Raw genomic sequence first — 12,121 nt, forward strand, 5'->3', positions numbered from 1 at the left:
CAGCCTTCAGGTATCAGGTGCTTCCTCTCCTTGAGCACTTGGCACTTATAGCTTGCTTTACTGTACATCCTTCCTGTGAACTGTGGGCACTAGGTCAGGTGTATCTCATTCCATGGGCTTCGTATATATTAGGCACTTAAATACTATTTTTACTATTTTTAAATCAATAAATTAAGGTGTCCAATATAGAGAAACTAAGGTAAATCAATGTTTAAGGATATCATTGAAAATGGAGCTCTCCGTAAATGCTGCATCCTATAATCATGAGATTAGGACTCTCATGCTCTATCCACTGAGCTAGCTACCAGAGATCAGTATGTCCTTTGGTGTTCTTCCTATGAAAAAAATGTTCATTTTCCAAGGATGATTTCTCTAGAGTTTGTGTTTCTTCATTCTCAAAACAAACGAATAAACAACAACAACAAAAAACCTAATATCGAGTGATTAATCAGTAAGTCCTAAATGTCAGCTCATAAAATGTGGACAGTCAAGGAAACTGTAATATTTAGGTGAGTCTAAGCTAGGTTAACCTTCTCTCACCCCCCCACCCCCCAGGTACATGGGGCCCTGAATTATCTCAGGCAGTCAAGTCCCATGGATCCAGTCTCAACTGTCCCTCTCACACTGGCTGGTGATCTGGTGGACAGAATTACCTGCCACTGAACAGCTTGACTGGCCTCGTCGGAGAAGGAATGACAAACTTGAGCCTTCCAGCTTTGAAGGCAATTTGCATCTCCAGACCTGTCTCGTGGAAGAAGTTGGTGTTCATTTGGATCCCAGTCTTTGAAAAATCCGGGATGATGATGCCCATATTTGTCACAAACTCCATGGACACAGAAGGCTTTGCTACCAGCTCCGTGAGCAACTGTAAATCAGAAAATGAACTGTTCAACTTCATTGAATACCTCAGCCCCTGTGCAGTCAGATCAACCACCCTTCCCCATCCCTGGGCAAACATCTCTGGATCACTCACAGCTTAGGAAACCTTACTGTGATATCTTAGGAGGAAGAAAAGCCATGTTCCCCGTTCCCCAGAACCAGACCACGTTGAGACCCAGCACTAGGAAATGCCAAGTTAACTTTAAGCATAACAGGATGAAAAAAAAGGCAGGAATCTTCATTTATTGAGAATTACTGTCTCCTTACAGGAATCTTCATTTATTGAGAATTACTGTCTCCTTATCGCTTGCTAGGAGCTAGCCAGGTGGCGCCTCCTAGTGGAATCCTACAGTTTTTCATAAAAATGAATAAGGAGATGATGATGATGTACTTCATCTTGAACTGCACACATTTTAAAATTGTACAAGAAACTCACCATGGAGGAAATGAACAACCTAAGGAATGAGAAAGTGAGCAGGGTCTTACACTGGCCATTTCCACCTTCATTCCGGCCTTCATTCCAGGAGTGATGACTCCAGAGGAGGAGACTTGCAATTGTAACCCAAGTCCAGTGGGGAGTTCAAAGGTGTTGTCCATGAAGATGTAGTGAAGAAATAAGTCATTCTTTAGGCCTTTTCTGATGGCCTCTCCAATCTGTAGATCAACAGGGGACAGTAGCTATAAGAAAGCTTCATCAAAGCAGGATTTGTGAAATGTACCCTCCCACATATGAGACAATAGTTATTCTCTATCTAGAGATAAGGAACAGACTAGGATATTTTGATTAGCTGAGTATTTGATAAAAATCAATGATTATTGGTTTCAACAGATTGGGATTTAAGAAATTGCTCTAGACAGATACCATGTCATTTTGAACTAGTGGTTCAGTCACTTAAGAATATTGCTGTGCCTCAGAGCTTTATGAGCTATAAGTCGCCCTGAATGGCATGGCTTAATTCTAGTTATTTGGAGTCTAAATGGAAATGAGGGTTTACTTAAGCATAATCTATTATGATAAAACCACTTTTTTAAAGGATTAATTTATTTTAGAAAGGGGGGGAGGGGCAGAGGGAGAGGGACAAGCAGACTCACTGCTGAATGCCAGAACCTGACTCAGGGCTCAACTCCAGGACCTGAGCTGAAACCAAGAGTCAGCTGCTTAACCGACTGAGCTACCCGGACACCCCAAAACCATTTTTTTAAAACTAATGAGCTATCGAGATGATGTACTTATTACTATGCATTGCTTTTGGGTTTTTTAAATAACATTTCTAGAAAATAACTTGAAATCTGGTTTCTTAAAGCCAACATTTTTATTAATCAAATATCAGGGAATATATTTAGATATTTTCTCCCTTATTAGTAAATTAATAATGATGAAAACTATAGCTCATATTTAGATAGTACACTATGGTTTGTCAAATACATCCTTTCATAATCATTGTAGCATAGATCTAGGGAACTTGTAGCATAGAGGGAGATACACTTAATATTATTTTCCAGATAAATAAATGAATACCTTTAAAAGATATATCTCACATTATGAATGGTCTAATTTCTAAATGTTACCAATTCTTTGCAATCCAAGAATCTTCCTCTCTGAAATTCAAGGCAAACCTGCTTCTTTGGAAGAAGCACAAGTACTTTCTCTGGTTTGTGGGACAGATCTTAAGGAATCTGGGAGATCTAAGAAAAGCATGGGCTAATCTCATTGTGATGGGGCCTGACCCACTTACCATCTGGGGGATACCGGCAAGAGTGTGAACACCATTCAGCAGCATCTTTCCCAGGAGCTGGAGGTCATGGAGCCTGACAAAGCCAAGCTCCTCTCCCAGGATGTGGAGGTAGGCTCTGGCTTCTGGGAATTCTTTGGATTTCAAATCTTTGATCAACCTCTCAACATTGAGCATAATTCCATTGACCATATCCTAGGATTTTTAATGACAAAATTTCTAATGAGATGTCAGCATTGTCAAACACCTTTAGAGTCTTGATGTGGGGCCCATCTGCTTCAGCCATTATGGGCTAAACAGAAGTACACAGGTGGGGATGTAGGGAAGCCACTGAAATCACTCCCACCTTTTACTGAAAGATAGATAACTCCAAATTGAGATGAAAAAAGAACCTGAGGTCTTATCAGGGATAGCAGGTGCTTCCATGCTATTCTTGACTTGGATGTAGGCATATTAAGAGGGACCTCTGTCCTTCAGGATACCAGAATTCCTAGGGCTCACCAGGAGTGGAAGATTGTCCCTCACCCCTCCCCTGATTGCCCTTTTTGCCTTAGAGGAGGGACGAATACTATGGGTATCTGGAGAAAATGTACCTGCTATATAAATTGACCAAAGCTTGAAAAATGCCCTTTCCTAGACAAGTCCTTCTTTGAGATAAGAAGAACTCCATAGACTGATATTTAGATATGTGAAAGAAGAGTGATTGACAGACACAAACAGAGCAAAGGCCTTCAGCCTCCAGCGGAGGTAAGTAAATTAGAAGGTGTAGGTGGGGCCATCATGAGCATCTAGGAGTAAATTATTGCCCTGCTTCTCAATCTGAAGTGTACATACAAGTCAACTTAGGGAATGCCATTAAGATGCAGGTTCTGATTCAGTAGATCCCAGTGGGGCCACATCTAAACTCTGATGTGAGCCAATGACTAAATAACACTTAGGGTAGCAAAAAATTAAAGAAGCAGCAGCTCCAGATTATACAATCTATTTTCTACTCCTGAAGTGGGGGCTTATGCTAGCTTCAAAGGAGATTTTACTCCCACTAGCTAGTACTCTGATATGAATAAGAGCCAAAGAAAGCAGTTAATGAAAATATGAATTCGAAAATTATAATATCTGCTTATTGAATAATCAGTACCAGTCAGGCACTCTGCTTAGCATTTTACATACTTTATTTCATTTATTCTTTAAGTAACCTGGTGAAGTATGGATTATTAGCACTCTGGAGATGTAGAAACAGATATAGTATCAAGGAAATTTCCCACGTGTGTACAGTTTGAAGATAGTAGAGTCAGAATTCAAACCCATGCCTCCTAGTTTACACTGTTAATAATTATGTAACAGGGCCTTGAATGAGTCTGGCTCCTGGGTATGTTGAATCTCCAGGAGGCTTATAACTGCAGAGGACACTAGTCCTTATCCCCACAGGACTGGTTAATAATAGCCATAATTATCACTTCAGCTACATAGCTGCTCGATGACTTCTAGGCTTGGAGAAAAATATTTTTGTCCTGAGATCTGAAGCTTTTATTAACAAAAACATACCTGCTCACGTTTATCATCTTTGGTGTAGCCAAAGTGGTCAACTAAGACCTTGGAGACATGATCAGGAACTTGGTCATCAACCCAGTACAGAGCTTTGTTGACACTGTCTGGGAAAAAGCCTTGCTTTCCAAAAAGAGCTTCCAGTGTAGGCTCAAAGCCTTTTCCTTCCAAACCAATCTGAGAAAGAGAATCAGGCAAGAAAATGCCATCAGCTTTCTTTGTTGTATGCCAGTCTCCAATTCCTCTCTTTATGTCTATTCAATTAAACAAGCATTGAATGAAGAATATGGGGTATGAGCTGAGATTAGCAACCATGGGAGTTGTTTTAATTAGATCTTACTAGAATCTTAAAAGGTAGAATTTATTATTTATCCTTTTCCAGAAGTCACTAAGGTCAGAGAGGATAAACAAACAAAAGATTCAGACTGGGAATGAATTTGGGGTTTGAACCAGATCAGTCTGATTGCACAGCCTATGCATTTTGTTGGATTTTGGTTTTCAGGGCTTCCCTGAGACATCTCCATTTCCATCAATACTACAGAGTCCCACTTTGAGTAACCATTAGCTGGAAGGAAAGAAGGTGAGAGAGAGGAAAGAAACCCTCAAACTGATGATATGAACCAACTGCCTGATTGGATTTCCTCCCCAGGCTGACTCACGGCTCCCTTGACTTGCTATTTACGGTGTTGTACAGAACAGGAGAAAGGATGTAAGCCTCTTCTTTTTCATCTCATACATACCTCAAAGAGGTCAGCAGGAGCAAGTCCAAAGACGGTGAGGGTTGTTTTCAGCATGCTTTCTTTAGGAAGGTAATTATTTGGATCAAATATAAGATTTCCCTCGATTTTGCCTGAGATGGGGTCAAGCGATGGAAGGGAAACAGATTTGGATAGGTGATAGTTCCGGGAAAATTTTGAGAAGTCCATGATGGTTGGGAGCTGAGATCCTTTCAGAGCTCCTTCTACTAACTTTTTCAAGCTAGATGGAAAATGGAAAGAAGGAGTGGATGTTTAGCATACATATCCTGTTAAAAATCCATTGTCTTTCTCACCCCAAGGAAATATGGATTACAGTTACTACCAAATGGTCTGGATTTCTTTTGCCCAAGAGCGTGGCTCAATTTTGCTACACTTTTTCATGAATGTTGCCCAGAAGAAAGAACACTCCGTAAAGGGCAGGCAGTGGCCTTTAGGAATGAGATTTAGGATTCTTTCCTTTTGTGGCAGACAGGGGAAAATGACTCTTACTCTTTGATATACAATTCTTCTGAGTTTAAGATGTTGGCGATGTGGGAAGCCACAAAGTTCTTCACTTGCTCATTCTGTTCCTGTGGCAGAAGCTGGGTGATTTGGTTTATATCTGACTGGGAAGGGCTTCTCATCAGCATGAGATAGGCAGCCAGTCGCTTTTCCCCTGGAGAGGCATCATCGAGGAAAACCTGAAGAAGGACTTCCCGGACCTATAGCCAAAAAACGAGGCTGTTCGCACTGTCCTTTGATCAGAACACAGAGGTGGCTGGCAAACACTGATGTGCTTTGCTGATGGTTTACTACGTGCAAGTCAAACATCTTTCTAATAACTTTTCACATGCTGGTATGGAATCTTCTTGCCGGAGTCCCTCAGAACAACCAGCTCAAGGAAGGGTCTCAGAAGATTCCTATCATATGCATGTTGCATTCAACTGCATTAATGTACTCAAGTGATGACTTGAGGAAAATCTGCTACTCTAAGTGGAAATAAACTTGTTTTAACATAGATTATTTCAATGTGAGAATAAAGGTAGAAAGGGACAGTAAGAGTTTGGGGTGATTAATTAAGGCATTTTCCAAAGCCCTGAAGTCATTTTCACCCAAAGTAGGGGCAGGTTTATTATCCCACTTTGGGAACACTGGGGGAAATCAGGTATGTTTTTCTGAGAGGGATGATTGATCTGGTAGGGGGACAGCATGCAGCTAAAATCTCATATTTTGAGGCTAGAGTAGCAGTTTGGTGCAGTATTTCTCTCTTGCCCACATACTACCAGGCAGTCAAGTCAATAGGCTTGTTGAAATTGGCAATTAGAAAGCAGTAGAACGATGGGATTTAGAATCTTATTCCACCTCCTCACTAATCTAAATAAACCTTTTTTACATTTATTTTTTTTTTTAATTTTTATTTTTTTTTTTTTATGATAGTCACACAGAGAGAGAGAGAGGCAGAGACACAGGCAGAGGGAGAAGCAGGCTCCATGCACCGGGAGCCTGACGTGGGATTCGATCCTGGGCCTCCAGGATCGCGCCCTGGGCCAAAGGCAGGCGCCAAACCGCTGCGCCACCCAGGGATCCCCTTTTTTACATTTAGACTTCCTCTTTGGACCTCACCTCATCTTTAAGTTCCATTTTCCGCAGGGCCTGGATGGCAGCCTTCTGAATCAGCAGTGATGGCTCTGTACTCTGGATACATTTCAGGATGGAAGACGTGAGTCTTGGGGCTACTGTCTCCATGGTTCTGCCCATATTTCCAATGACCTGCATTGAAAAGAAACAAAGGCAAATCAAGTGCCGAAGGAGAAGTAGGGAGCGTCCAGGAAAATGCTTCTGAAGCAATGCATATCATACAGAAGATTGAAAGTACCCTCAGAATCAAGTAGGTGTGATCTTCGTTCCCAGTGCAGCTGTCTTGAAGCTGTTCCAACAGGTAATCAGCAATATCCAGCAGGTCCTGGGTCACCACGGGATTTGCCTTATGATAGCTACAGAATAAGAGTTAGGACTCAGCAAGCATAGCTAGGTTTATCTTAAAATACAAACTTGTGTGTGCAGATTTATCAAGTCTTTGCTCTCAAAATGGCCAGTGGAAAAACAAAAGAGGATGCCGGTGGGGGGGAGGGTCTGAAAGTGGAGGGTGGGGTCCCATCTTAATACAAGGATGTGGGGTCTTTCTCAGCTCCTTGGAGGAGAACCAGTGTGAAACTCACTTGTTGACCACGTGACTCAGAGCATATAAAGTGGCCCGGCTCTGCTGCTCCTGCGCTGTGCTGAAGATCTCCTGCAGTCTCTCGGCCGAGGGCTCTGGTGTCAGGGCCACCAGGTAGGTTACAACATCTATCAAGAGGGGATTGGCCTTCTCACTTCTCAGCCACTGGAGGATGTGAGTGTAGCACTGGGATTGTCCGCACTGAATCAAGGCTTGTAAGGTGATGGGGCTGAGAAGGAAAGAGCAGAGAAGGTTACACAGATCACCTTCAGGCAGCTCGGATATCCGTGGCCCATGATGCTCCCTCTGTCAGGAGTATCCCAATTTCTTGTGTTCACTATCCAGATCCGACCATCTTCCAAAATCCAACTCAAATCCCAGGAACAGGAAGCCTTCCCTATAAGCACTGTCCACTGGAGAAGAACCTTGGAGGAAAGTCTTAGATTTATCGCCAAAAGAGGACTGTTATTACTGCCCTTCATTCAGAACATAGAATGTGCCAGGCAAATACTGGCATGGCCTCATTTTGGTCCTTATTCCCTCCTCTAACCTTCTCAGCAGTTAGAGCGAGAGCCTTGAAGTCTAGAGAAATCACAATATTACTTGGTTTGCCCGAGTTCTTTTCCCACTAGCCTAGGCTTCCAGAGGGCATAGACTTCTTTTTCTCTCAAACTTTCCAAGGTACTCACAACAGAATGAAGAATTAGAAGATACTCATCAAAATGTGGGAAATATTTTCCTCCCATTTTGACACACAAATGCATGTCTGCCTTGAATGCGGTGTGTGTGTGTGTGTGTGTGTGTGTGTTGCCCATGGAACTCTAAGCACGTTAGTTGATATTTCTCTATCCAGCAAACATTAACTGACCGACTAGTGAAATAACTGGATTGATATTTTCTGCTTGGCTAGGGTTTGAAAGTTCAGCCATCTACCATAGGTGACACAAGAGATATAGCTGTAACCATTAAAGAAATACCTGGACACCTCCATCAGCTTTGGCAAGAGGGATGTGAGTGCCTCATTGTTGAGACCTCTCAGCTCAGTAACCAGTTTATTGAAGAGGTTAGCCCTCTGGGCATTCTGCTCTGAGACATGCAGTGTTTGCAGCTCCTGGATAGTCTTCACAATGGCCTCCGCTTGCTTTGGAGGTGATGTGGATTTGGTACTCTCAAAGGCAAGACCCACTTCCTTGGCACCTGGAAGGGGGAAAGTGTCAAAGGGATTTTTGCCTAACTCTACATTTCAACCATCTCATGGTCTACTGAAAACTGGAAATTAGGGAGTTATCAGCAGAGAAGAAAAGAAAACTATGCTATACTCAATGCCTATTATGTATCTGGCTCCATGCTAGGTGTTTGACTTCAGTGTTTTTACTGACTCATCATACTATGCTCATGGGTTGCTATTATTCCTCAATTTAAAGATTAGGGAACTGAGACCCAGAGACGAGCAATTCACCTTGCCAAAGACATCTCAGTGTAAGAGGCAGAGCTGCAATTGAATCCAGGCTTGTCTGACTTTGATATCAGATTACCTCTTTGCCAGAAGGAACTAGAGGAAGTGCTGCCACTGACGTGGCTGTGGCTGAGGCTAGACACGTTGATGCTCACCTGCCATCTTTTCCAATGCGATCTATAAGCAGCTTATGGGGGAAAGACCCTTCTGTGTCTCTTCCATCATCCTGCTCTGACCTCTGCCAGGACAGAGGTTAATGTGGGAAATGTGAGGGAATAATGGAGGAAATGTTGTACAATGTATAGAGTACTGGCTTAGATTAGACCTGAGGGCTGGTTTTGCACTACTTCCAATATTCAGAGATGTTGGATACATCACAAGCCTCTCCATGTATCCTTTTTCCCTCTGTGGAATGGGTATAAAAGCACACATGTGGCTACCACCTGATATCATAGGTTGCTATGAACAATGAATGCATAAGACAGATTTAAATACAAGACAAATACAGGGTTAGGGTTAGACTAGAGATTGCTAAGGTTTCTTCCTGCTCTAAAGACCAATTCCTGATCCCAAAAGCCCTCTCCCACTTGTCTCACCTTGCCTAGGTCCTAGGCTTATTACAGTCAGATCTATCAAAGATAGACTTAGGAGGCCAATTTCATCTTTTTAAAAACTCAGGTAGCTTTGAGACACTTCTCCTTTTCCTTTATCGCATTGACACTTGACATTCTGAAAGGGACGTGCTTTCTCATTAGAGCAGCCCATAGCCAGAATGTCAAAACCCACATGATGCATCAGTCAGCAGACATTTCCCAGCCGTGATACATGGTGTGTCTTGGGCAGATTTCCCAGCTGCGGCAACTATGTGCATATAAAATCTTACCTTCATCAAAGAAGCGGCTGTTGATCTTAGGCGTGTCTTCAAGTTTCAAAGTCTGTGTAACCTGTGTCATAATCCCATACTTATTCCTGAACAAATAAAGCACATCATGTCATGGATGGTCAGCTCCCTAAAGTGTAATATTCTTTTCATGTCGAATGTCTCTCTCTCCACTTCTACCCAAATCCTGCCTATCATTCAAACCATTAAATCCAGTCTCCTTGGCCTCCTTCCCTGCTAACGAACACGATCCACCTCCTCTTGGTCATGCTAGCTGACCTTCCATTGGAGATATATTTGTACCTTACACCTTTTACCAATCTGGAGTGCCCAGAAAGTAGGGACCAACACTGTGCCTAGAAATTCCTGTGTATCTCCCTTAGCAGAATGTCAAGACTAGAACGATTAATCAGTAAACACTAGTTAATGGATTCGGTTTAAAAAATGGATTGGGATATATAAGTTCTCTACAAAGTCTTTTTAACCAGGGCAGCCTGCAATGATCCCTGGCTTTTTCTGATCCATAATCCTTAAAATATGGGTCTCAGATATATTGTGTTGGTCTCAAATTGTTTTGTGTACCTAAGATTTTCCTTCTGAATTGCCTGTTAGATTGAAAATGGAGACATGGATGGGCTCTGCTTTGTACCTCCTCATTGGCTCCTCCAGGCAGAGCCTCGCCTAGAACAGGGCATTGAGAAACATTTGTCTCATATCAACTCTATAAATGATGAATCAGGGTGCAGAGGGTGACCTACTCATAAGAGAAAGGCAGGAACAGGTGCTGCTCCTTGCAGATGGCTTCTGACACATGTTTCTTCTTGGGGTCCAGAGTGTACTGGCAGGACTGGTTGCTGCTAATCAGAGTTGACAAGGGGCGGACCTGTGAATGAGATTGGAAAAGGCATTTTCATCAATTCTTGGGGCTTCAACCTGATTCTTCTGCCATGGGCATTTGCCTTCGAGGGAGGTGGGCGATGGGAGTTCTGCACCACTAGATAAACTCAATTAAAGAAGGGAACTTGGTACTTGACATTTAGACCAAGGGATGCAATAACTCAGCATCCCCAAAGCTTAGTCAAGCTGTAGACTCTTCTTATTCCATGCCAGTGGACCTCTCTCATCCTGCGCAAAATGTATATAACCTGGTATTGTCCACATCCACGCCCACCACACATTAACACTTCACACACTGCTTCTTGAGTTTTCTTTGCCCAGAAGCCTGTCCTTATCTCTCTCTTTCACTCTTGTGTCTTTTGTATCTTTCATGTTCATGCTCCATATCCTCTATAAACATTTGAGGCTAGACTGATTGATGCTCTCCCACCATTCCTTCTAAGCAGATCTACCACCAGCTTTGCCCAGTGAACTATGTGAAGAGTGCTTTCTCCTTCCTGGTCAGGCCTAGGAATGCTTGTCTGCACTGCTCAGTTTAGAACTTTATCAAGTATGCCATTTATTGTCCTTTATTGGCAAGTGTAGGAACCTTGTTCCTGGATTAGACTGTAAGTACAAGGGGAAGGTCCATGGTTCATATGCCACTGTCTCTGCCCCTCAGTGCTGCCCATAGTGGGGCTGAGCACACAAGTATTAAAAAAAAAGACACATAAGCCAGTGCCTTGGCCTATTCTGATTATGGCCCTTATAGACATCAGACACCATCTTTTTGGCTTCAGGCACAGTAACCAGAACATTGCCAAGTATGGCAGTGATTGCACAAGTCCTTCCTGTTTATTGAGATAAGCTGTGATTCATGTCCCAGAAGATTATAAGGCATTGGGCAAGCTCTGGTGCTACGTGACCCCTGTAGAAGTGATAGCAGAGAAGGTTAGTACAAGGGGGTCACCTACACAGGAGGTAGAACATAGGTCAGGGGACTTCCTCAGAGGTCAGATGCCTAGAACTGGGGACATCTAGCCCTCCTATAGGAAACAGCAGTAGGTGGCTGAGCCCCAGAACCTTCTCAGGAATGGATAGTCATTACTCTCCAGTGATGGTGGAAGGTTTGATTCCAGTGACAGAATGACAGCAAGAAGGACAGAGCTCTGGACCAAGGAGTCAGGAACCTGATTCTAGTCTTGGCTCGATTAACTACAGGCCGTGTGGCCTTGGGCAGTCCTTTCCTGGTCTGGTCCGCAGTTTCCTGCTATAGTCTATATGAAGATGAGGCTGGGTTCATTCTTCCCTAAAATCCCTACCAGCTCTAATATTCCAGAATTTTAACAACCAAGAGGACAATACTCAGTGCAAGGAGCGGTGTGTATGTGAAACTTACCATGCCTTTGATCAAAGCAAGTGGGCTAACTCCTGTGCTGATGGGCTTGAAGTGGTCACACTTCTCCAGGTTCCTCTCAATGGATATTTCTGTTGCCATATTTGCCTTCCTTGAGTTAACAGTCAAGTCACTGGAACAGTTTCCATACACAGTATCCTATGGGAATAGAAGATACAGCAGGTGTGTTTGACATGGGAAAACAGCTGTAGGTGCTTTAGAGAGGCTGGGAAAGGAGTCTGGGAGGCAGGAGCAGCATGGGCTGGGAAGGGACTTTCTTCCTCCAAGGCAGAGTGTGGGCGTTGCTGCTGCCTGGCTGGCCAGAGGTGGAGTGAGAAGGCCAGTTACAGGTGATTCTGGTTGAGGCACACCAGCCTGGCCTCCTAGGACCCAGCCACCTCTGC

General features: G+C 43.2%; 1 protein-coding gene across 1 annotated transcript in view; it reads right to left on the reverse strand.

Moving 5' to 3' along the window:
- APOB (apolipoprotein B) overlaps positions 1-12,121 on the reverse strand; it is a 37,749-nt gene that overhangs the window by 19,716 nt on the left and 5,912 nt on the right. The window contains exons 6-18 of the mRNA XM_055327418.1: positions 11,721-11,876; positions 10,204-10,328; positions 9,449-9,534; positions 8,087-8,306; positions 7,111-7,338; positions 6,768-6,885; positions 6,515-6,661; positions 5,402-5,613; positions 4,895-5,132; positions 4,155-4,331; positions 2,616-2,807; positions 1,366-1,533; positions 654-865 (exon numbers count right to left, since the gene is read on the reverse strand). Of these exons, the coding sequence (XP_055183393.1) occupies positions 654-865; positions 1,366-1,533; positions 2,616-2,807; positions 4,155-4,331; positions 4,895-5,132; positions 5,402-5,613; positions 6,515-6,661; positions 6,768-6,885; positions 7,111-7,338; positions 8,087-8,306; positions 9,449-9,534; positions 10,204-10,328; positions 11,721-11,876 (2,279 nt within the window). The remainder of the gene's footprint in view (positions 1-653; positions 866-1,365; positions 1,534-2,615; positions 2,808-4,154; positions 4,332-4,894; positions 5,133-5,401; positions 5,614-6,514; positions 6,662-6,767; positions 6,886-7,110; positions 7,339-8,086; positions 8,307-9,448; positions 9,535-10,203; positions 10,329-11,720; positions 11,877-12,121) is intronic.

The sequence above is a fragment of the Nyctereutes procyonoides genome, unplaced genomic scaffold (assembly GCF_905146905.1).
Source record: "Nyctereutes procyonoides isolate TBG_1078 unplaced genomic scaffold, NYPRO_anot_genome, whole genome shotgun sequence".
NCBI classification, from domain to species: domain Eukaryota; kingdom Metazoa; phylum Chordata; class Mammalia; order Carnivora; family Canidae; genus Nyctereutes; species Nyctereutes procyonoides.